Here is a 24792-nt window from a genome sequence, read left to right as displayed (position 1 = left end):
ATGGTTTTTTTTCAGAGAGCCAGGGGGAGCATGCAGCCTTCTGTGCATTTGGTGGTGGGAGAATGCATTGAGGCTTACATTTCCCCCCTCATGGACCCCCACGCCCCCACTCTACACACACAAAATGTAACATTTGCCTGCAAGCCAGCAGCAGAGGCTATGCTTTGTCAAGGTGCCTGGTCCTGTCCTTAAGGAGACCAATTGAGGAGTCAATATGTACTTCTAACGCGAGGATATCCACCTGCCAAAGTGCCCAAGGCTTGCCACTTCAACTTCTAGTGGGGAGGAGTTGGAAGGCATTCACTGAAACAGAGAATGGGGACACATGGAGTTATGTTGGTTCCTTGTATAGCCCTTAAAGGCTCTTAGGGCGTGTCAAAGCACTAAAGTTGAATAAAGGGAAGTGTGGCTAAAGGAACAGAAATAAGTCAAAACAAAATAAGATTTTGTGAACATTATATTAAAAAAGGTGTACTGCACCAGTCATCACTGTAATTGTTAACAGTGCAGAGGCTATGTGCCTTATGGTATAGCATGCAGAAGCACAAGACCGTGTATATATAACCTGCAATCCCCCCTTAACTGTGCAGCTGCTGTCTGTGCCATACAGGATAATACCGAGCGGCACAGGACAGTACAAGTATACCACAATCGCCCCGTAACAGTGCCTTTTAGTGAAGCACAGCACCAGGCAGTACAAATACCCCACAAACACTATTGTGCCTATATTGCACCTTACAGCAGCTACAATTTACTAGATCGCTCTGCTGTTTAATGCCAGAACCTGTAAGTTGTAGGTATGTGCAATTTCGGAGTAGAACCCTACTGTCTAGAGCCTGACCGCATGTGGTTCTATATGTACGATTCGGGGGATATCAACCCTGATATCTAGCCCTGAACTGATTGCACCTAGCCCTGAATTGATTGCATCTAGCCCTGAACTGATTATGCCTAACCCTAGTGAATTAATTGCACCCAGCCATGATTTGATTGCATCTAGTGCTGAATTGATTATGCCTAGCCCTAGTAAATCAATTGCATCTAGCCCAGATCTGACTGTGTTTAGACCTATTAAATATATTACATCTAGCCTTGTCAAACTGAATGTACCTAGCCATGCAGAACTAACTGCAACTAGCCATATTGAACAGAGTGTGCCTAACCCTTCTCAATCAACTGCACCTGTCCCCACTGAGTCAATTAGAACTAGCCCCACTAAATCAATTATGTTTACCAACCCTACTAAATATGACCAATTGCCCTTAACCCCTATTCTACTTAGTGCTCCGCCCAGCCCTTCAGAATCACACCTGTTGCCTAACCCTGCTAAGCATGACCATTTGCTTTCTGGCCCCGCTCAAGCAAATGTGCAGCCCAGACCCAGCAGATGGGACCAACAACATACTACGGCAACTGAGCCTAAATTGATACCCGGCCTCACCGACACCACTCCAACGCTTTAGCAAACCCACTGAGCCAAACGATGCACTGAGCCGTACTATTCTCTCCCCAGCATACAACACCCCAAAAGACATTCAGACTACCACCATCAGTGAAACCACCATCAAGGGCGGTCTTAACAATGCTAGATCACTTCTAGCACACGCACTCGACATATCAGACCTCATAACTACGAACCAACTTGACCTCCTAGCGGTCACAGAAACCTGGCTGCACCCTGCAGCAGGTCCTGCACTTTCGTTAGCCATACCGGAATGATTCACAATTTACAGAAAAGATAGAACCTCCCTTTAGCCCTGATCGCTAAATCTAACCTATCAAAGAATCACCCAACCAAGCTTTCCCTTCTGGGGAACTTCTCAATCAAACTATCCTACCCTAACACAGCAACCACCACTATGCACATCATAGACAGACCACCAGGCCCACTACAAACCTTTGACGAGGATATAACCCTACTCTCAAAAAACACTAAACCATCCACAAGAATCATCATTCTAGGCGATTTTAACCTTGGCCTTCACGACAGCCTAGATACTAATGCCACAACCATTCAAAACACAATGGCGCTCTCGGATTTACTCAACATATTGAACAAGCATCCCATGACAAAGGCTGCACCTTAGACTGGCTTGCCGACCTAAATGTATCAACCAGCATTACAAACAATTCCCCCTGCCCCTGGTCAGACCATAACATCATCACATTCACTATCCCTAGTCAAACCCAACCTCAAACTGCTCCACACCTAACCCCAGCAAGAAAAACACATATCAAATGCAAACAAACATGCTCCCACTATTAGGCCCCATCACTGAAGGTACCTACCCCCAGGCAAACCCAGCAGCCAAGGTAGATCTCTACAACACCACTAGTGTGAAAGCCATCAACAAAGCTGCCCCACTCAAACACCGCAAACCAAAACAGAAAGCTCACCTGAACTCCTGGTTCACACCTGACCTCAAGAATCTTAGATCTAATAAACGTGCTGCTGAATCGCTTTGGAAAGCCTCAACAAAGAAAAATAACAGGGATTTATTTATCTCCTCTGCAAAAAAATACAAACAAGCTATATTGCTAGCTAAAAACACCACATATAATGAGCGCATAGCGAATGCCAAATCTGGCAGTAAGGAACTATTCACCGCCCGCAGGGAACTTGAAATTCCCACCAGCCCACCTGACACTTGTCAGAAAGACGAAACATGGTGTGCTAACATACAGCATGCACTTCTGGACAAAATAGCAATACTCCAAAACAAAATCGCTAACAAAAAGACAAGGTAACTTTGCCAATCAAACACCGACCCATCAACCACAAGAAATCCTTTACCCCCCCCTTATTGGAATTCAGTCCAGTCTCCACAAACGAGGTCATCAAAATCATCTCCAGTTTAAAACCTTCCAGATGTCAAGGCGACATAAACCCTGTCGAAGACTGTTGCAGAACTCGCCCCATTTATCACCTCTCTCATCAACAACTCATTCTCACAAGGTACAGTCCCCTAAGAATCTGAAAGAAGCATGGGTCCTACCGCTCCTAAAAAAAGAAAAACAAAAAAAAAGAAAAAAACATCCCTTGACAAAAGAAATTTAGCCATATTATTACTTCTTCTAGACCTTTCCGGAGCATTTGATTTAGTAAATCACAAAATACTGTGCCACCAGCTGGACAGCGCAGCCAATTTCTCACAGAAAGGCATCGCCTGGATAAAATCAGTCCTCTCCGAGCGCACTATGAACGTTTTTTCCAACCTAGCTAACACTGCCCCGTTCCTTGCGGGGTACCTCAAGGATCATGCGTGTCACCAACGCTCTACAATATATTTACCAAGCTGCTATCTGACCGCCTTGATGAACGCAGAGTGTCCTATACAAACTACGCGGACGACACGCAAATACTCATCCAGCTAACCCGGAGACTACGATACAGACTCTTCCTTCCTCAACGACATTTAGCAGATGATCCAATCCTGGATGGCTCAACATGAACTTTGTCTAAACGATGACAAAACGCAGTTACTCTTGGTCGGCACCCAAACACCCCTCAAAAAACATGGCCCCAAATACAAACACTTCATAATTGATGGAAATACCATTACTGTCTCTAAAGAAGTTAAAATGCTGGGAATGTATTTGGACAGCTCCTTAACCTTTTTTTTTTTAAAACGCTTTTATTGATTTTTCACCACAAACAACCAAACAATCTGAACAATAAACCATTGAATCAAGCAACAATAATATGCTAACATCTACATCCCGCTTCCCTCCCCCACCCCCTGAGCTTACTCCAATTCATCATTCTCAATAACCTCCTCTGCAGATGTATTCTGTACTTCGCTTGTCAAAGGGTTACTCCCTTCTTTGACAGACCGAGCCGATTCAAATAGTGTTGCTACTAGTTGCTTCCAAGCCATGGCAGCCTCCCCTGGGTCGTCTCCCCCCGTTAGCTGCTTCATACCACGGACTCAGCCTCCACCCATTTTTGAAGGTCTCGCTACCACACTTCCAACTTCAGTCTACTATTAGCTTTCCAGCCCATGGCAATCCTGCGCTTAGCCAGTATGTACACCAGATCCTTGAGCTTGCATACATGTTTCAACTTACTCGGCCTGGGAAACCCTCCTATCATACACGCCCACAAAGATTCCACCTCCAGTTTAATTCCTTTTTGGTGCAGGTAATTCGCCACCTCCCGCCAGAACCTTCCTATTTCGGGGCATCCCCAAAACATGTGCATCATACGCACGTTTACTTCACTGCATTTAGGACATGACTGTATCCCGGCATTCTTGAAACGTGCAATCCTCTGTGGGGTCATATACACCTTATGGGTGATATACAACTGGATTTGCTGCAATCTCGCGTTTCTGGACTTTTTTTGTGATATCTTTGGGCTCTCACCCATAACACATTCATAGGTTCCCCAGCGTCCTTCCTCCAGTCCCGTCTCAACGGGAGCACCTCTTCGACATAAGCAGTTCGTAAATTCGGGAGACCTCGTGTCCTCCCTCTGACACATCATAGATCGTTTCAATAACCGTGCCGGGCTCACCCTCCATCACTGTGTCCACGCACGTATTCTTTACCATTTGCACTAACCTGGTGTAGATGATATATTGTCCCCGGTGTAGACCAGTGTTCTGCACAAGCATATCGAATCCCATCACCCTCCCATCTTGCCACATATCCCCCACCGTTGCAATACCAATAGGTTCCCACTGTCTTCGGACTATCTTCTGCAGTTGTTCATCCACCCGCTTCAATGTCACTAGCGGTATCAGCGGGAAGTATGGGGCTGGGTTCTCTATGGCCTGGCAAGCTTTCTGCCATATCTTCCTACCCAATCTCAACAATCCCGTGTCTACTTGCGGTTGTGCTTTTATCAACCAAATGCATTATTTCAGAAAGAACAGGGCGCATTCATCCTTTAGTAGTCTAGACCCCGGTGTCGGGTCATCTGAAAGTCACCTAGCCAGTCAACTGCAGTATGTCGGTAAGTAATATGTCTCAAAGTTTGGCAAGCTCTGTAATTTCCACAATGCAATCCTATTTCTAGTATTGTGCCATATAAATCCTCTGCACAGGCTGTGGAGCTTGACAATGAATCGCTTGGATATCATGTGAGGTATGTTCCCGAAGAAGTGCAGCAACCTAGGCAACACCACCATTTTCAGTAACGCCACTCTCCCCATCATTGTCAAGGGGAGTTTGGCCCAGAAGTTCATACTGGGTTCAATATTAGCCACCGACTTCTCCGTATTGTGTTTATGTTCAGTCTCCGGTGTATGATATATATCGATCCCCAGGTATTTAAAGGTCTTGGTCACCCACTGCATCTGAAGTGACGGTAACTTTTCTCCTGGCAACCCTTTACATCTACCCAAGGGAAACATACATGACTTCTTAGGGTTCACTGTGATTCCAGAGAACGATGCATATCTATCCAACACTTCCAGTATATATCCTAGGTTCTCTTCAGGGTATCTTAGATATAACAACATATCATCAGCATACATAGAGATCAAATGCCCACCCCCCTTTGTGGGAATCCCCACTTCGCCATACTGGTGTCTCAGGTACATCGCCAAAGGCTCCAACGCCAGGATAAATGACATCAGGGACCACGGGCATCCCTGTCTGGTGCCTCTACCAAGTTGCCATCGGTCAGAGATGATCGTGCCCGTCTTGACTCGAGCCAGTGGTGCGCTGTATAGCAGGTGCACCCACTTCATATATATTGGCCCTGTCCCGTAACCTTTTAGGGCCGCCATCAGCCATGGCCATTTGACAGAATCAAAAGCCTTCACTACATCCAAAGATATTATTGCTACCTCTTGCGCGTCTCCCTCTGTTTGTTCTATGATGTGATGGAGCCTCCTAAGGTTGTCGGATATGTTCCTGTGAGGGACATACCCAGTCTGATCAAGATGTATGAGTCTGCCACTAACCGGTCTGAGCCTATTTGTCCGCACTGCTGTTAATAACTTGCTGTCCTGGTTCAGCAGGGACAGCGGTCTGTATGATCCGCAATCCATGCTAGACTTATTTGGTTTAAAGAGCGGGACTATGATCGCCTCCCTCAGAGATTCCGGCAACACTCCCTTTTCTAATGCGTCATTAAGCATTGCCAGCATCGGGGGGGGGGGGAGTAGTTCCGCCCTGTATGTTTTATAAAATACGCTGGGGAGTCTGTCTGCACCTGGGGCCTTACAAGTGGGTAGGAACTTAATCCCCGCCTCCAGTTTCTCTAGGGTAATCGGGACCTCCAGGTCCTCCTTTTCCTATGTCTCTAGTTTGGGAAGGTCGATTTCTTCCAGTGTATCTAGTACATCCTCCTGCCTCCCCACCCGTGTCAGCGTACAATTGCTGGTAAAAGTGCCCATACATCTTGCCATAATACGTTCATATCTATGCTCACAGCGTCAATTTTGGACTCCAATGCGGTCTTCAGATCCGAAATGGCTAGATCCACCGACACTTTCAGTTCCGCTATAGCATCCAGTATCTGTTGGTTGTTAAGCGCTATCTTCTTGCTGTCGCGGGTGCTCAGTCCTTTCCTGCTGGCCCCTTCTATCATTTGCGGTGCTTTGGCGAACTCTTCCATGGTGGATTGTTTTCCTTTCCTTTTGGCCAATTTGATGGCCATTTTCGCCTGTGACCAGGCTGCAGGTCTGGATACGCCCATGTGTTCACTGTCCACTACTGTGTAGGGCCCTCCTTCCTCGCTCAGGGGAGTTCCAATTCAGCCCAACCCTCCTTGATTACATGGGTGTTACTTCGGCCTACCTTGTCACAAGAGTGCCCACGCTTTTAGGGGTACACATGGACCCAGGTGCCCTCCGATCCAGGCCCAAGTTCTCAGTTTGTGCGTTTATCAGTGCCGCTTGGACTCCAATGGCAGCATTCAGTGCAATAGTGCAGTATCTGTGCTGGTCGCTGGGTGCCACTCAGGAGGGTAAGGCGTGACATGCCTGTGGTATATGTCCCCACCCCCAGCGAGATATCACTTGTCGTGTGCGCTTCTTCCCACCCAGGCTTTACTTCCGTGTTGCCGGTGGCCATACTTACAGCTCCACCTCTGTAGGTCTTTACTATGATTGGCGTCACTCTGTGCTTGTCAGCCACATTATACTTTGTTGCAGCACATTCGCACCTCTTCAGCTCTCTTGACTCTTATCTCGTGTCTGGATGAGTTTGTTCCGTTGTAACATCCACTGATGTCATTTGATCACCGCTCCCTCTGTTCGTCTCCTCATTCTCCTTCGAACGTGGCAACCTTTATGAGCCGGGCTGCTTCCTTTCGGCACTTTTAGCAGATGCGCGTTGTTACTTTGTGTATCGTGGGGGTTAGTCAATTACAATTCCCGGCTGACTTCGATAGAGTATTGACCCAGTCTCTGGGACATTTCTGGCTTCGTCGGATTCATACGCACGCTCCTCTCGGCTTGCCCTTCTGGTTATGTTGCACCCAGTGTTCGGCCAGCTTAGTTCTTCCACTGCCTCGTAGCCCGCATGCACGTCGGCTATGTCCCGTGTGGGCTCTTACTCGTCAGACTGCCCACAACCACTCACCCACACAGCTCCTACCATCAGTGGTCCGAACGGGCCATGTTTTCAGGTGTCTTCTTGTTAAGTCCTCGGAAATGCTCCGGGTCAGTTCTGGGCGCTTCCCGTGTGTGCTCCTCGCTCACGGGTGAGCCGCACCAGGTCCGCGAGGCAGTCCTTAGCTCTATTCCCCGTATTTGGCTGCAGTACACACCGTGAGCCTGATGGATTCAATGTGCAGACCTTTGCCCGTACACCAATTGTAGGGCATAAGCGGAGGACTTGCTGGTCCGCTGTTGATTCGTTCAGTCTTGGTGTCTGGGTCTGCCATCTTGTTTCCTTTGTCATCGATCATCCGCATGTCTGCAGGCTTCTTTCTGTGCGAAGCTTCGTGTCGCTGCATGCACGCATTCCATCTGGAGGTACAGCACACCTTCAGGCACCCATGCCTACTATTTCAGGGATCACGGGTGACATCTGCATTTCATGCAGATTTGTTTTGGATTTGCAGGAGCTCACAGGAAATCAGGTCCTAGTCCATGGCTGGAAAGCCACGCCCCTCTCCTCCTCCTTAACCTTCTCCAGACAAGTTAACTCCATAATCTCATCAGCAGCCTACACTGCCAAACACATCAACGCTTGCAGACCCTACTTATCAGCAGACAGTTGCCGAACCTTAGCAAGAGCCCTCATTCTGGCAAAACTCTACTATTGTAATATCCTCCTGGCTTTTATACTGACTAGCAGTATAAATAAACTACAGGTCACTCAAAACATCGCCTTATGGGCAGCACTAAACATACCAAGAAGAGAACATATCTCTGAAATCAGAAGCAAAGTGCGCTGGCTACTGGTTCAGGACCAGATCAAATTCAAGACAATGGCAATCACCCACAAATGCCTCACTAATGTAGCTCCTAATTACTTCACTAACCCGCTCAGTCAAACCCAAACCACCAAGCCTACATGCTCCGCCTCAGACTTCCTTGTTACTGTTGCTAAATTCAGAACCAAGGCTGGGGGACGCAGCTTCCCAAGCAACCAAAGGCTTCCCACGCCTCATTTCGTAGAAAGCGTGGGCCTGGTTCTTCACATCCAATTTGTAGCCCTCCTTCTGTGAGGGTACTGGTCAAACATTGCCTCAATGCTTACACTATCATCACTACACAATATTACTGCTTCTGTATCTGTAAACATCTCATGTCTGTAAATATGTTACATGTCAAGCCTAGGTCTTCCATTGTTGCCTGTGGTAACTCCTGTAATGCGTATTACCTACTCTCCAGCGCCCAGATACCCACGGGTTTGGCGCTGTTATGTACAAAGGGAGGCTTTCACATAACCAGTAGTTTAAAGGTAAAGAACCTTTTATTTGCAAGTTGATGACATAAGACGACCCCCAGCAGGAGGAGTACAATCTTCCCACTAAGGCCCTGCTTCTTCACTGGCTCTCCTTGGAACCCTGCTACATAAGATGCAGTTCTATGTTCTATAGTATCTAAGTGACAATAGACATAGTGAAGGAAATATTATACACTCATGGTTTAACAGGTAAACATTGGAAACACTGCACATCCTAACACCTCTCCTCCTTAAACATAACAAGTAACTGTGTGGGTGAGGACCCACTAAAATTGAAACCTGTAAAACACATATTGAACAACTGAAATTGAAACCTGTAAAATAAATATTATACACTCGTGGTTTAACAGGTAAAACATTGGATGCGCTGCAAGTCCTGGCACAAATCAAGAGCATAGATATATGACATCTAGTGGTTGATTAGGTAGAGTCACAAGAAAGTCCCTGTCTCCAACTAACTGAAGACAAATTAACATTGAAACGGAAAAGCCACCCTTTCCTTATTCCAAATAGCTCCTCCTTTGACCAACACTGACGAACCCAAGTCTTTCACAACTTGCTTGGGTTCAGAAAACAACGAGGCTCCTTTACGAACTTTGGTGGGGAGCTTGACTTTAATCCAATCACCCTCTTTGACCTTGAGTTCCCTACAACAATTCTTCTGATCATACCTCTCCTTGGATCTAACTCCAGCTTCAAAAATTCTCCTTTTTACACTCTCTAGATCCACATCCACCATTTTTGATTTGCCCATCCAACCTGGACATAAATGAGTATTTGGTTTTCTTCCTCTCAAGATCTCAAATGGACTCACGCCTGTGACACTATGGGTAGTTAGCCTATACTGGAACGTGCGTTCCATCACTGTTCTCACCCAATCTCCTCCAGTAGCCACCGCTATCCTAATAGCCTCCATCAGAGTCCTATTAAATCGTTCCACACACCCATTACTCTGGGGATGATATAAAGAAGTATTCACCTGCTCAATCCCATGATTCTCTAAAAATTCTTTAAACTCTCTGGAAACAAGTTGGGTCCCATTGTCAGACAAACACTTTCTTGGAAACCCTTCTCTCCAAAACAGTTGTTCCAAAAATCTGATTATACTACTACTGGATATGTCCTTGAGTACACATACCTCCGGCCATTTTGATAATAAATCTATGACTACTAATAGGTAGCTATCTCTGCCACCACCAATATTAAATGGACCGAGGAGATCCAACGCAATTTCGTCCCAAGGGACACGCGGGGACTCCCTCACTACCATGGGAACTTTTTGCACTTTCAAGCCTTTGTTTCCCTCAATACATTCCACACAGTCTTTGACTTGTTCCTCTATGTCCTTGTCGATACCAGGCCACCAAAATTCAGACCTCACAAGTCCCTTCGTCCTGGCCAGACCTAAATGCCCAACATGGGCCAACTCCAAGACAGACTTCCTCATACCGACTGGCACAACCATCTGGTGACCCTTGTATAAATAACCATCCTGAATCCATAGCTCCTCCCTCACTTTGGCAAAACCATTCATCTCGCCCCTGTGGCTCTTAATTTTACCTTCTGCAACCAGAGCAAGTACTCCTTGATATACAACATCCTCCGTGCAAGACACATCCCACTCACTTTTCTTTAATGTTTCATGCACCTGGAATATTTCTGCACTCTCCTCTGAACTTGTAAAGTCACTATCGTCAGAAATTTCCCTCTGGACAGATCTAGACAAGGCGTCTGCAACCACATTAACCTCCCCCTTTACGTGGAGCATGGTATACTGTAACCCTTGCAATGCCGTGACCCATTTCATAATGCGTCTTGACACTCCCTCCAAACCACCTTTTGTAAAAATTCCAACCAAGGGTTTATGGTCAGTGCAAATGGTGAAACTCCTCCCCCACAAGAATCTTTTAAATTTCTCGACACCCCAAACGCATGCTAGAGCCTCCTTCTCAATAACTGAATATCTAGATTCTGGGCCCTTCAAAGACCTGGATGCAAAAGCCACAGTCTGTAAACCTGTCTGATCCTCCTGCATCAGAACAGCCCCAACACCATAATCACTGGCATCAACAAAAAGCAATGTGGGTTTACTTTCCTCAAATATTTTCAAAATGGGAGCATTGACAATAGCCTCTTTTATCATCAAAAATTCTTTCTTGCACCGGTCACACCATTTAAAAACGACTCCCTTGCGAGTGAGAAATCTCATATTCCTCGACATTTCTGCTAACCCCTTGACAAATTTGCCGTAAAACTCCACCAGTCCCAAAAATGATAGTATGTCCCCTTTAGACTTAGGCTCCTCCATTCTTTTTATGGCCTCAATAGCCTCCTCCTTGGGTCTAACCCCTTCCCCAGTGATCTCATGACCCAGGTACACCACTTTGTTGGCTTTAAAAGTACATTTTTCCAAGGCAACGGTGAGGCCTGCCTCCTTCAAAATATCCAAAACTCTTTTCAAACGAACATCATGCTCCTTCTCATCGCTCCCACATACAAGAACATCATCCTGATAACACATCACCCCTTTTTCACCCCCAAGTAATTTATGCATAATACTCTGAAACACACTTGCGGCTGAGACCAAACCAAATGGCATGCGAACACACCTGAACAATCCAATCGGGGTGATGAAGGCGGTGAGATCCCTGGAATTAGGGTGCAATTCAACCTTATGGTAGGCCGATTTAAGATCTAGTATGGAGAACACTTTTGACCCAGCTACTCCCACCATCAGATCATCTATTCGGGGAAGGGGAAACCTGTCTGCCACAACCATGCTGTTTAGATGTCTAAGATCTATACAGAGCCTCAAAGACCCATTGCCTTTTCTGACTACAACTATAGGACTGACCCATTCAGATGCTTCTATCTTTTCAATGACACCATCTCTTTCCATTCTCTTGAGTTCTTCCTCTACATCTCCTCTAAGAGCAAGAGGAATAGTTCGCAGTTTTGCAATCTTAGGGACAGCTCCTTTCTTTAGGCGAATTACATGTACAAAGCCCTTGAGACACCCCAATTTCCCAGATAACGTGGTTTGTATCTCTGTGGGCTCTCCTCCCGCAACAGACATTACCTGCTCGGGATGACTTGCCTCAAGCCTTATCTTCAATTCAGCTTGATCACTCCATGACAACAATTCACCCCCTCTGTTGGTAACATACACACAACCTTTGGCCTTCCTGTCCTTAAACTGTAATTCAGCATCAAAGCAACCTATAATATCTATGGGAACATCTCCATAAGCATTTGCTTTAACAGTATTTTCCCACAGAGTACAACTATCGAATTTGTTCCTCCACACTTCCGCACTTATCAAGGTGTAGTCAGCACCACTATCCATTAGCATGCGTACGGGTACACCTCGAATTACAACCTCAGCATAAGGTTTCTGCATTTTCACTCTGCCATTGACAGCATTCACTGTAAATACCACTTCTCTGCCATCCTCACAATAGGACTCATCTTCATAACTTGCACTTATTTCATGCACTTGATTTGACCCAGCATTAAAATTTCTACAACATCGGGCAATGTGCCCTCTCACACCACACTCATTGCATATGATATGAATAGCAAAGCAATCCTTATCAGAGGCTATATGCGACAAGCTTCCACATCTAAAGCATCTTCTCCCTGGAAAACCTCTGGATTGTCCTGAATCCCTAACCATCTTGAAAGAATTCATGTCTTTGGGAATCCCTCTGCTATCTTTTGCAGGAACCCATTGACGCCATCCTCTGCCAGTTGCCGGTCTGTTCTCTTCGCTCCTTTTAGCATTCTGCGAGGCGCGTCTTGGATTCCACGTACTCTGCCTCTGAACAACCTTTGACACCTTCAGCACTGAACCCTGACTCTCATCCAACTTGGGTTTACCATTGTTCACAGTATCCGATTGAAGAACTTCAATGCACTTATCTGTGTGTTCCACCATTTTCGCTATCTCAATTGCTCGATCCAAAGTGGGGTTCCTCTCTTTCCATAGTTCTTTCCTAATACTGTCATTGGAACATTTAATCATTAGCTGGTCTCTCAAGTGCTCATCCTGACAGTGAGTGAATTTGCATTTCACTGCTAAGCCCCTTAAAGCCGTGACAAAATCCTCGATACTTTCCCCATTCTTCTGCTCTCTCGTGGCAAATTTATATCTTTCCAATATAATGTTCTCCTCCACTCTAAAATGCCTGTCCAGTTTGGCTAATGTCCTTTCATATGGACCAGCATCCAAAATGTCAGAAGGCTCCGGCAATCTCTTTAAGACCTCTTGGCCTGCAGTTCCCAAACAGTGAAATAGCAATGCCTCCTTGCGCTCATTGGAGTAGTTGGCACCAAACACTGCTAAGGCATATTTGCTGAATCCTTCCTTCCAGTCTTCCCATCTAACCCTGGGTTCACCTGGCACTGCCAGAAAAAACACAGGAGCAGGCACATTTGCCATGTCTCAAAGTTGCAGAATAGAATAACAAGCTTGCAATTCTGGTTTAACCAATAGAGCTCCCACCCAATCAGGTAGGTGACACTAATTAAAAGATAGCTGCTTGGTTATGTACTCACCCTGGAGCGCCTCACCAGGGTCATCGGCGGCGACTCCTTTCTCAACCTTGCTCAGTGTGGGGCCAGGGTGTCCAATGGCCGCTCAGAAAACACACAACCCAAAATCCAATTATAAAAGTGCCAAAGCCGTGTCTTTGCCAGCCCAGTCTCCACAAGTTCAACAAAATTGCAGGGGTCCAATTCCAGCTCCCACAGACCACGGAGCCTCCAGGGGTTTTCCTCTGGCGCTAGCAATGTCCCTCCGGTGGATGCCACACACTGGATGTCAGGCCGTCAATAATCCACTGAAAAAGGCCCTCCCTCAGGCAAGTCAGGCTGGCTCCGCTCCACAGCCAGCACACTAGATCTGTAGAAAAGGCGCTGGGGGTCGTCCTCCGGGTCCCAGTCAAAATCCTCGTCGCCAAATGTTATGTACAAAGGGAGGCTTTCACATAACCAGTAGTTTAAAGGTAAAGAACCTTTTATTTGCAAGTTGATGACATAAGACGACCCCCAGCAGGAGGAGTACAATCTTCCCACTAAGGCCCTGCTTCTTCACTGGCTCTCCTTGGAACCCTGCTACATAAGATGCAGTTCTATGTTCTATAGTATCTAAGTGACAATAGACATAGTGAAGGAAATATTATACACTCATGGTTTAACAGGTAAACATTGGAAACACTGCACATCCTAACAGGCGCGCTCAACAAATGTTACATAAATAAATCAGCCGTTTCAATCCAGGCCTTTTACAGTGCAGTGTGTGTGTGTAATTCATGGTGATCGCTCCAATATCTAAAACCTAATAACTAGAAAGCAGTACGTGCAATTTAGGGAGACACCTCTGTTTCAAGCCTGGCAATCTGGAGAGTAGGATGCTAAATAATGCCAATATGTAAACAGTTTTTTGGAAGAGTATACATATTTCAGTAGTGCTTTATACTGGTTATGACCCGTTAAGTGGCATTGCAAGTCTTTTCATTCAAATTTAGTGAACATTTACTATATAGGAAAATAAATATTTAACATGCCAGAAACATCTTTGCTCTTTATTTTGTTTATACTAAGACTAGACCATGTATGCACTAAATTCACATATTTAAGGAATCTCAGATCAAACTGTAGTTTATATTCTGGCAACTTTCTGAACAAAGAAAAATCACTAAAAACCTATCCATGTTTCTGAAATCTTTCACATTTTTAAAAGGAATAGGTTACTAGGTTCGCTCAAGAAAAGTGAAGAATGATGATGCTTCGATAAGTGAAAATTGAACAGGTTACTTTAGAGCACTCAGAAAGATCACAGCAACCACAGAACATCTTTCATAACCACCAACGCTGACAGCTTAATAAGTCACACTTATTTGCATTCCTTTCATCTGATATAAAAAGTATGAGTTTCTCTCACTCTGGCTTGACTTTTACTTTTCTTTGAAGGATGGAGAAATCAAAATGCTACTCATTGCAAATGCAAATCAGATTCAAACAGGTTTCAGTACACATTGGTTTCAGCTGATGCTCTAGAAATGTAAAATATAGCAGAGGAGGTTTCTCCAAACAGTGCAATCTACTGCATGAGAAGTGGCAGAAAATAAGTTACAGTCCACTTTACATGAACACCTACCTGATATGGGCATGGAATATGATATTCCTGGCAATGATCAAGCAACCACGTGATCTCCCAGGTTGACCTGTAGACCTGTTCATAGACATAACATCCAAGAAGAGTCACCAGTGGTACAAGATACAAGCCACTAAAAACTCCAATTCGGATCATAAATTTCTTCAGTTTCTCCTGATTCCGTTCATCATGCTGGATAACTTGCCTGACATGATTTAAAGAAATGATTCCAGCTAGAAGGAGGGACAGTCCAACTAAAACACACAAGCAGAGTGGGAGTAGAACAAAGTATCTGGAAGTGTCAAGGTCATACAGACCCACAAAGCAGACACCGCTGATGTTGTCCCCCTCCACCTTGTTCATAGCCAGAAGCATAACAGTCAGCAGTCCTGGAATGCCCCAGGCTACGGCATGGAACCACATAGACTTCTTCTCAATCGCCTCGCAACTCCATTTCTGCCCTGCTGCCAGGAACCAGGTAATAGTGAGAATAACCCACCAGACAGTTCCTGCCATGGTGGAGAAATAAAGAAGCATGAAGAGGACAGTGCAGCCCTTGTTCTGGGAGCCAAGGACAACTGACTCCCCAAAGCCAAGCTTGGCATCAGCTTTATAACAAGCAGCATTGTTTCCCAGCAAGAAGCCAATGAAGTACACCAGGGACACAATACTGTAACAGATCGAATAGAAGATGATTGGTCTCTCTGGGTATCGGAAACGCTTCACATCGATCAGGAAAGTGAGGAAGGTAAACAAAGTAGCACAAAGACAAACTATTGAAATTATTCCGATGAAGCTTTTTGCAAAGTCAAGATCATCCTTTTTGAAATACATGTTAGGACATGGTGGTGTGCACTCCTCAACACCCAGGAATGCAGACCCCTGACCACTTGATGTCTTCAGGTGTCGAGGACACCATAACCCATAATCCCTTTGAACTGATTCTCCATGTTTCGGCGTGCTTTGTTCATTGACAGTTATGTCAATTGTGCCAGGAGCTCTGTCCCCAGAGTCATCCAACCTATAAAGAGCAGAAAGAAGATAGTTAGATTGGCAAGAATGGTATGAATATCTTGTCTTTATTCCCTACTTATTTATATTTCAGTTAACACATTTTCTAAGCTGCTTTCTATGAAGTCTAAGATGAATGGCTTCTTTCGGGCCACAGAATAGTTTTAAAAAGCAACAGCACTTCGGATATATTCTATTGGGCTCTGCATGTCATCAGTTTAGCCAATCACACGTTGGTCAATGGATACAATGACATGGGCAAGGTTTTAAATATAACTATGCGTTTACCATAAGCTAGGATTACCTGTATTGTGTTACACGCAACACATAATATGAAACCATATAAAGCTTTGGATTAATTACATTCTCTGAAGACCTACAAACAGTTAAAGGAGTGGACCATGGTGACATGCTATAACATCAGGGCTAAAACAATCAATATGTCTTAGCATCTGCAAAGGCATCAGTGCAGGAGTATCCGTTTTGGCTGTTGGTCAAAATGGAGAGGAGCGGCGCACAGTTCCCTCTCCCTTTTTAGTTTTGGCACAGATGTTGCAACACAACACCTAAGGTGGTGAAACCATTGGTACACATGCAGAAAGTGGGGAGCTGGATATGGGTAAGGATACACAGCCTGCAAGTGTTTGGCTATAGTAAAAGGGAACATCAGCCCTACAGATAAGGGATGTATCGGCCAATTTTACTCCTTAAGAATAGCCAAATACTCCCTAAAAATAGCGAGTAACAATGCTCCCAAGAAAAAATAGGAAACTGGCATTTAGGACCTTGCGCCCCAGTTTTCGCCCACGTAGTTCCATGGATACATTTGGACCAGTAGTGCATGTAGTACCACAGGCAGAAACTATTATAACTGCCTGAGGTAAACATATAACCTTTAATGTGCATGTATAACTTAAATGCAAAGGAATATTACAAAACATTTCCATTTTCACTCGTTTATGAAATACTCCCGTTGGGAATGAGATTTACTTTTTTACTACCTAAAAAATAAAAATAAAAATAAATGTAAACATCTTTATTTATAGATCAGAGGCATACATATTCAATGCTTATAAAACTTTCAGTGAACTAGTTCCATTTAACTATACCCGGCTTATGTTCACAATGACCTGTTTAGTGCTTGTCCTCTTGCCTCCGAGTATTTGCATGTTTACCCCTCAACACACCCCCCATTTCCCCTCCCCTTATACCCCGCCTATTACTTCAACTTTTTGAATCCAGAGTTCGATCAGCACGAGTTCCTTTATGGGTGACTGAGCCAGGTTACCGCTTCCGTAGTGGGGCTCAAGTAACATGTGTATTTTTGAGTAGGCGTGGTTTAAAATATTGGGCTTATTTGTCGTTTACCAGTTCGTGGAAGGGGTTCCAAATTGTCAGGAACTTTAGGAATTTCCCTGTGCTAAGGGCACATATCTTCTCCATGGCCATCACTCCCCATATCTTTACCCACTACCAGGCGGATTGCGGTCCAGCTTTGTTTTTCCAGTTCTGTGCAAGGGCCATTCTCGCCGCCGACACAAGATGAGTGATTAAGGTGGCTCTTGCCCCCAACATTGCATACACTCCTTCTATGGGCACCCCTAGCGGGCTTGTTTTCAGGGACATCGGCAGCTCTACACCCATGATGCCTTTGATGTGGCTTTCCTTCCAATAAGCCACTGCTTTGGGACATGTCCACCACATGTGGATAAGATCTCCCCATACGCCACAGCTTCTCCAGCAGTTAGGTGGGTAGGACTTATTGATTTTGTGTATGCGGGGACATATACCATCCGAGACATAGTTAGTATGCTAACTCTTTGATCGTGGTACATCTGAAGGTACCATGCGCCCTTGCCCATATATGATTCCATTCCTCCTCCATTAGGGTCTCATCCATGTCTCTTTCCCAGTTTGCTCTGTATGGAAGATTGTCAGTTGATTGCGCATTGGAGAGTAATCTGTAGAGTCTGGTCGCCCCCTTCGTTGTCTGGCCCTCCTGCCGGGTCAACTCGAGGGTCAACTTTAGGCCAGACGGTGTCCGCGTGCCCGCCTACTTCACTGCTGGGTGGATTATCCAATGCCTGACTTGTGTATACCTGAAGCGCTCTTTTTCCCCTAGACTGAACTTCTGCTGACCGTCTGTGTAGTGTAGCGGAGAGCCATTGCTATACATGTCTCTCAGGGTCAGTGTTTCTGCACCAGCTCATTCCTCCCAGAATTTCCTCTGGAGTCCCAGTGAGAAATCCGGATTATGCATCAGAGTGCAGGGGCCTTGACATCGGGGGATGCGCTTCCACCTCCGGGCCTTATCCCAGCTAAGCAATGGCAACTTACTGGATTCCAGGAGAGCACCCCCACCCCCCCCCCGCCCCACCTCCCGGCTCTCTGCTTTCAGGCCTAACAATGCTCTTAAAGGAATTGTTGTGGCAGTCTACTCTATCTGACCCCATCCTTTGTGGTTTTCAGGTCTTGCACATCGCAGCATTGGTGCCAGTTGAGCAGCTAATATATATCTTTCCACCTCCAGGACTCCCAGGCCTCCGAGGAGCGGGGGACGCATTAGGATGCATCTTTGCACCCTAGGTTTCTTGCCTTGCCAAATGAACTTGAATATTACATTTTGCAGCTCTTTAGTCTTGGCGGACGGGATAGCCACTGGAATCGATCCTACCACATAGAGGAGACGGGGGAGGATGGTCATTTCTACCGCTGCAATACGGGCGAACCATGACCGTTCCTGGGTTTCCCATCTGTGCATATCATCCTGTAGCTGTTGCCAAAGGGATATTACGTTTGTCTTGTATAGCTTGTTCAAGTCCCTTGTTAGATGGCCCCCCAGGTAATCTAGTGATTTCCCTACCCAGATCACTGGGAAGGACTTCTCTGGGTTCTCGATCACTTTTCTCCGTAATGTTTATAGCCTTGGATTTGGAAAAATTAATGGAGAATCCCAAGACCTTTCTGAATTCCTCCAGCTTAGTCATACCTCTAGGCATCATGACTTCCGGGTCGCCCATAAATAGCATGATGTCGTCTGCATATAATGCGATTTTATGGGTCTCTTAGCAGTCTGTTATCCCCTTAATCCCTGCGTCCTGTCTGAACTGTAGTGCACATGGTTCCATTGCCATCCCGAATACCAGAGGGGAAGGGGACAACCCTGTTGCGTGCCCCATCTTATCTTGATAAACTCTGATCTTTGGCCATTGAGTGAAAAACTCATCAATGGGATGCGGTAGTTGGCTAGCACCATTTTTGTGAACTCAGGGCCACATCTGAAGCTTTCCAGGACCTGTTGCAGGTATCGCCAGTCCATGCTGTCAAATGCCCGGCTGGCATCTAGGGCGGCTATTGCGAATGCTTGTTGTGTTCGCTTCCCCACATCAATTACATCTATTGCTCTTCTCACATTGTCCCGAGTGTGTCGACATGTGATGAACTCCGCCTGGTCATCATGTATTATGCTCGGTAGGACCGTCATCAATCTAGTTGCGAGAAATTTAGCATAAAGTTTTGCATCAGTGTTCAGTAGCACAATGGGGCGGTATCTAGAGCACTTGTGAGGATCTTTCCCCGGTTTCAAAGGCAATATGGTCGTAGACCTTCCCATGTCTGGTGTTACCTGCCCCTCATCTCTGATTGTGTTGAAGAGTCTCGTCAGTGGGGCCAGCAGTTACGTGCAGAAGGTTTTGTAATAGTAGTTTCCAAGGCCGGCTGGGCCCGGGGCTTTGTTTGCTGGCAGTGCCGAGATGGCGTCGCTGACCTCCTGTGCTGAGATTGGGCCCCCCCAGTATCAACATGTCCTGCTCCGTGATCTGAGGAAGGGGGATAGATCGAACATATGAGAGTTGCTGCGCTGGGTCAAGGTTCTCGCTGCGTAAGAGTTCCTCATGGAATTGCATACTTATTTCCATTTTTGTAATGCTCCGCTGTGTGTGGATTACCGTACTTGTCTCTTAGCTGAGCTATATATTTTCGGGTCTTCCTTTGCCGCAGTTTTGCAGCGAGGAATCTGTTCACCTTGCCCCCATGTATGTAGTAGGATTATTTTGTGTTTTGCAGTGATTGGGCCACTCGTTCTGCCATGTGGTTCTCCAGCTGAGCTCTGATCTTCCCGAGCACCCGTAGGGACTGTCTTGATTGACGGGATTTGTTCAGGGCTTCGGCCTCCCTAACCTCACTCTCCAGTTGGTGGGTTGTCAGGGATCTTCCCTATAGTATGCCGCCGCCTATGATATAAACTCACCCCTGATCACAGCCTTCCCAGCATCTCAGATCACCTCCCAGCCAGTTTCCCCATTATCATTCTCCTTGAAATAATTATTGATGGAGCTTTCCATATGGGCTCGTAGTGCTATGTCTTTTAGGAGTAGATCGTTTAATCTCCAGGCTGGCTTTTGTTTGCATCCTGACTCGCCCCAATCCACCCCATCACCACCGATGCATGGTCCGAGAGATATTCCACTCCGATTACTACCTTTGTTATCAGGGGGACCAGAGTAGCCGAGACCAAGACCATATCTATTCTGGAGTAGCCTAGATGGACGGCCGAATAATGAGTGTATTCCCTATTCTCTCCTTGGAAGAACCCCCAGGTTTCTATCACACCCAGTTCTCTTAAGAGACGACCCAATGCATGCATGTTTTTTTTTGATCTGCTGCTGTGGGAGGGAGAGTTTTGTCCAACAGTGGGTCCATAACACAATTAAAGTCCCCACCTATAATCAATTGGCCCTCGCACCAGCTGCCCGGTTTTCCCAGTAAGCCCATTACGAACACATCTTGCTGGTCATTGGGGGCATATATGGGAAGGATTGTGTATATATGCTATCCTGTATCATCCCTTTGAGTCTGAGGTATCTCCCCTCTCTGTCCCTGCAGAGTTGGAGTTTTTTGAAAACGAATGCCTGCCCTATCAAAATGGCAACTCCCCTCTTTTTTCTCTCGCTAGATGCGTAGTATTGTTGTGGGAAGGAACGGTGGGCCATCCTCTTCTCATCCTTGGGAAGGAGATGTGTCTCCTGCAGGATCCCTATTGATGCCTGCATTGCCCACAGTCTTTCCAGCATTGCTCTGCGTTTCATTGGGGTGTTGGGTCATTGTATGATTCAAAAGTTCCGAGTGACCAGAAAGTTCCTTGACTCAGATTGGATTCCAAGGTTTGGCTTCGCCCGTCTCCACTCAGGCAAGCCGCTGGGATTGTGTTAGAATCAGATGTAACTTTATGCTTCAGTTTAAGGGTTATGGTGGGTGTGATCCATCGTTGCTGAGCCTGCTGCTGCGATTGGCTGGTTTGTGGACCCGATAGGTTTGATTCTCTCCTGGGCTTGCCTCTTTGTACTGTGGACCATTCCCAGGATTGGGTTCTGTGGACTGGGTGTTACATGCCAGACTGGTTTCCCCGCAGTTCTGGTCCTCCTCCAGGTTCAGCAGTGTGATGCCCTCTTCACAAGTGCTAATTCTTCTCAGTTTGCCCTCCCAAGTAAACATTAGGCCAAAAGGCTAAGACCAGCTGTAGGAAACCTGTTTTTCCCAGAGGGCCTTCGTCACCGGTTACGGAGGGTTGAGAGCGCCAGGTCCTGTAACAGCTGGATCAGGTAGCCGTTGACCGTCAGGTTCGGTTGTGGTCCTCGCTGCTCGTAAAATGCTTTCTTTCATGGCATAAGAAGTGAGAGCCACCAACACTCTGACCCGGATGCGCGGCCCACAGTCTTTCTGGGGCCCAAGCAGTGTATTCTATCGAACCTTATTGTTTCGGGCATGATGTCGTTAAGCATATTCCTAAATGTTTGTTGCTGCGTGTCTCTAAGATCCCCCTCCAGTACCGACTCAGGGAGGCCTTTAACTCTGATGTTGGACCGTTGCGATCTGTTTGAGGTCCTCTGCCTGCAATTCAAGGTTGTTTGTGGCTGCCGCTATTTGGTCTAGTAAGAGGCTGGTCTGTTTAGTCTCTTCCGCCAGGTTGGAAAGTCCACTTTCCACCGTATCTACTGTCTCCCAGATGGTTTACTTTTTTGCGGACCTTTGCAGGGAGGCCTTTAGGTCTTCCTTCAGCTGTCCGATTTGGGCCTGAAATGCGTTTGTCATCCTCATCTCCATGCCCTTCAAGCAATTCAGCAACTCCTCCTTGTCAGTATCCATTGTACCTCGGGATGGGGTTGTGGTTGACCGTTACGTCCCGCGTTGATAGCCGAGGGACCTGATCCTGTAGCTGCTTTTGGCTCTAGCACTTAGCAAGTTGTTTTTTGGGTGCTCCCTTCACTCTTGGGGGTGCGCTTTTGGTCCTGGCGCCTGGCATCTGGGCTGTCCGACCGCCTTCCCCATTCTGATGTCCTGCCTCCTGGGGGGCTCCAGGGTTGGACTCGTGGGCTGATGGTTTGCTGGGATGGAGGTTCACCGGCCGGATGTGGGGGTCATACCGTTTGCTCCCTCCTGTGTTTTCTGCTGGGAGTTTATTTTGGCAGGGAAGCCCGGGTCCTGGGACCTGAGCCGTGTCTGACCTGGGCCGCATGCTTTGGGGTTCTCGCTTCTGATGGGTGTTGGCGGCTTTTGGCTTATTTTCGGAAGCTCGGCCAGCATCGGGGGCCAGAGGAGATCAGCACTCTTTTGCAGGCAATACTGGCCGACTCAGTGCGTTTCCGATGATTCCTTCAGAGGTCTGCTCTCTTGAGTATGAATGAAGGCTCTCGGGTGCTAGCGACTCCTTTTTCATTCAATTACATTAGCTTTAGCATGTTTGTTTTGCTTGGATGGAGCCCCCTATGCTCTGGCAGTCCCACGTGTGTCCTGGGATCGTTATATTTTCCCCCCAGCACTGGCCCGCAGACCCAAAGGGCTGCTACAGGGCTGATTGGGGGCAGCCCCCACTGGGTAAATGCGATGTCTGGAAGGCTCCCGTTTTTATTTTCCCCCCCGATCACTCTGAGCGGGTCCCAACTGTAGTGTCCATTCTGGACTCGTAGACTGCAGCCTCTTGCGCCTAGCGTCTCATATAGGGACTCTCTTTGCCCACGTTCCTTCTTACTGGCTGCTTGATTGTGACCTCGGCGGGTCAGTTGGCCTCGTCTCGTTCCTCCTCAGCTCCAGATTGCAGGGTATGCTGTGGATGGGCACCTGTAGGCTCCCGCTGGCTGGGACGAGTGCTCCCTGCTCACCACCGGCTACACCCTGCCCACGATGGAGCACTCGATCCATCAGCCAGAGCGTGGGCCTGTCTGTTGTCCCCTGCGCTGGGCGAGTATCTGCGGCGGGCCTGGTGTCAGGGCTGCCGGCAGTGGGTTGGGGAGGCCTCTGTCTTCCGTGGGGCACTTCCAAGCCTCTTACACACCAGAGCTATGCTCGCCGCTAGTTGGCTGTCCGGCCCCCGACAGAGGCGATGGTGTCCCCCCCGTTCTCCTTTCTGCACCGACCTGTGTGCGGGTGGGCTGGTCTGCCCGGTTCGCTGGGTCTCTCCGCGGCCCTGATTTCACTCCAGGGACCTCTGCCTCACTGCCCGCTCAGGAATCGCCTGTTGCCCCCGACTTTAAGTGTATTCCGAAGAACAGGTGCTCGCTTCTACCTCCCTCATGCTGGCTCCCGCTGCGTGGGTATGACTCCGGCTGCCCGCCTCACGGGCCCTGCACTCGATCGCTGGTCTGCGCGCCAGCTGTACTTCTCCCTCGAGCCGTTGGAGCGCACAGACTTGAGCGAGGGCTCTTTCCGTTTTCCTGCTCTTGGATCGCAGCGGGTCACTGCTTACAAATGTAAAGTCACCTTATTCTAATGCTTTAGACACCTTTCATTACTTGCTGGAGAAGAGCACCCGCGATGTGTGATCACCTCAGCAGACGGCCATCTTGGAATCCCTAAAAAATCATTTTACTGCCAACTTTAAAAAATGGGGAGTAAAATACTCCCACTTCAAAAATTGCAGTTGCATCTATCTAAAAATCACACACACCACCCTCAAAGAAGAAGAATTGTGACCTTCTCCGATACCTCTTCTCTCTCAACTTGGAGTGAATCTGTCCACCTCAACAGTCAATGCTCAGTCGCAACAGTTTTATTTCGCAGAGGCAGGTACCGGAAACAGTAAGCACACGGGGAATACGGGTTCTGGATGAGACAATAGAGCAGACGCGAACCGGGAAGGTAACACAGATCTTTAAACCTGACAGACCACGTACTATGTTGATGAAATCGGGAGTTCTAAATAAAGGGCTCAGTTTTGTCCCCAGTCTAAAAGGCAGGTAAGTTTACAAGAGAAGCCGAGCTCAGAAAGTTCTTTAGAGTTTTAAGATATGGATACCTCTTCACAGAACCGGATGACTATGATGTAACCCTTGACAGTCGTGAGCAAAGCATTAGAAGCCTTAAACCTCCCTCTACGTTTTGGCCCTTGCCTTCCACCATATGTCCAGAGATCTTAGTGTTTGAGACCAAAAACAGGTTCAGGGACAATTTGACTCGAAAACACTGTCATACGTCCCCAGATACTCACCCAGAGTTTATTATAAAGCCACTGGACAAAGGAGGAGGTATCGTGCTTTGGAAACGTGAAGATTACAAGAATGAGGTGCTTAAACACTTAAATAAAGCATTATTTCATAAAAAATTGGATATCAGCCCAATATTTAGACTACAAAAAGAGATTAGAAGTTTAACCACCTATGTTTTAGGGGAGGCCTGGATAGAAGAAAAGGTTTCTGAATAAAGTAATTCCATTCCCCCCTGTGTTTTACATACTTCCAAAAGTACATAAAAGATGGTAC

The 24792-nt window shown here is 46.8% G+C and overlaps 1 protein-coding gene across 2 annotated transcripts in view; it reads right to left on the bottom strand.

The window, feature by feature from the left end:
* FZD6 (frizzled class receptor 6) overlaps positions 1–24792 on the bottom strand; it is a 477217-nt gene that overhangs the window by 96692 nt on the left and 355733 nt on the right. For both annotated transcript variants that reach the window (XM_069621466.1, XM_069621467.1), the window contains one exon: positions 15032–16049. In XM_069621466.1, the coding sequence (XP_069477567.1) occupies positions 15032–16049 (1018 nt within the window). The remainder of the gene's footprint in view (positions 1–15031; positions 16050–24792) is intronic.

Source organism: Ambystoma mexicanum, chromosome 5q, assembly GCF_040938575.1.
Source record: "Ambystoma mexicanum isolate Mex_15411 chromosome 5q, UKY_AmexF1_1, whole genome shotgun sequence".
Classification (NCBI taxonomy): domain Eukaryota; kingdom Metazoa; phylum Chordata; class Amphibia; order Caudata; family Ambystomatidae; genus Ambystoma; species Ambystoma mexicanum.
The sequence above is the reverse complement of the archived record's forward strand: the minus strand, read 5'-3'. Positions and strand labels throughout refer to the sequence as shown.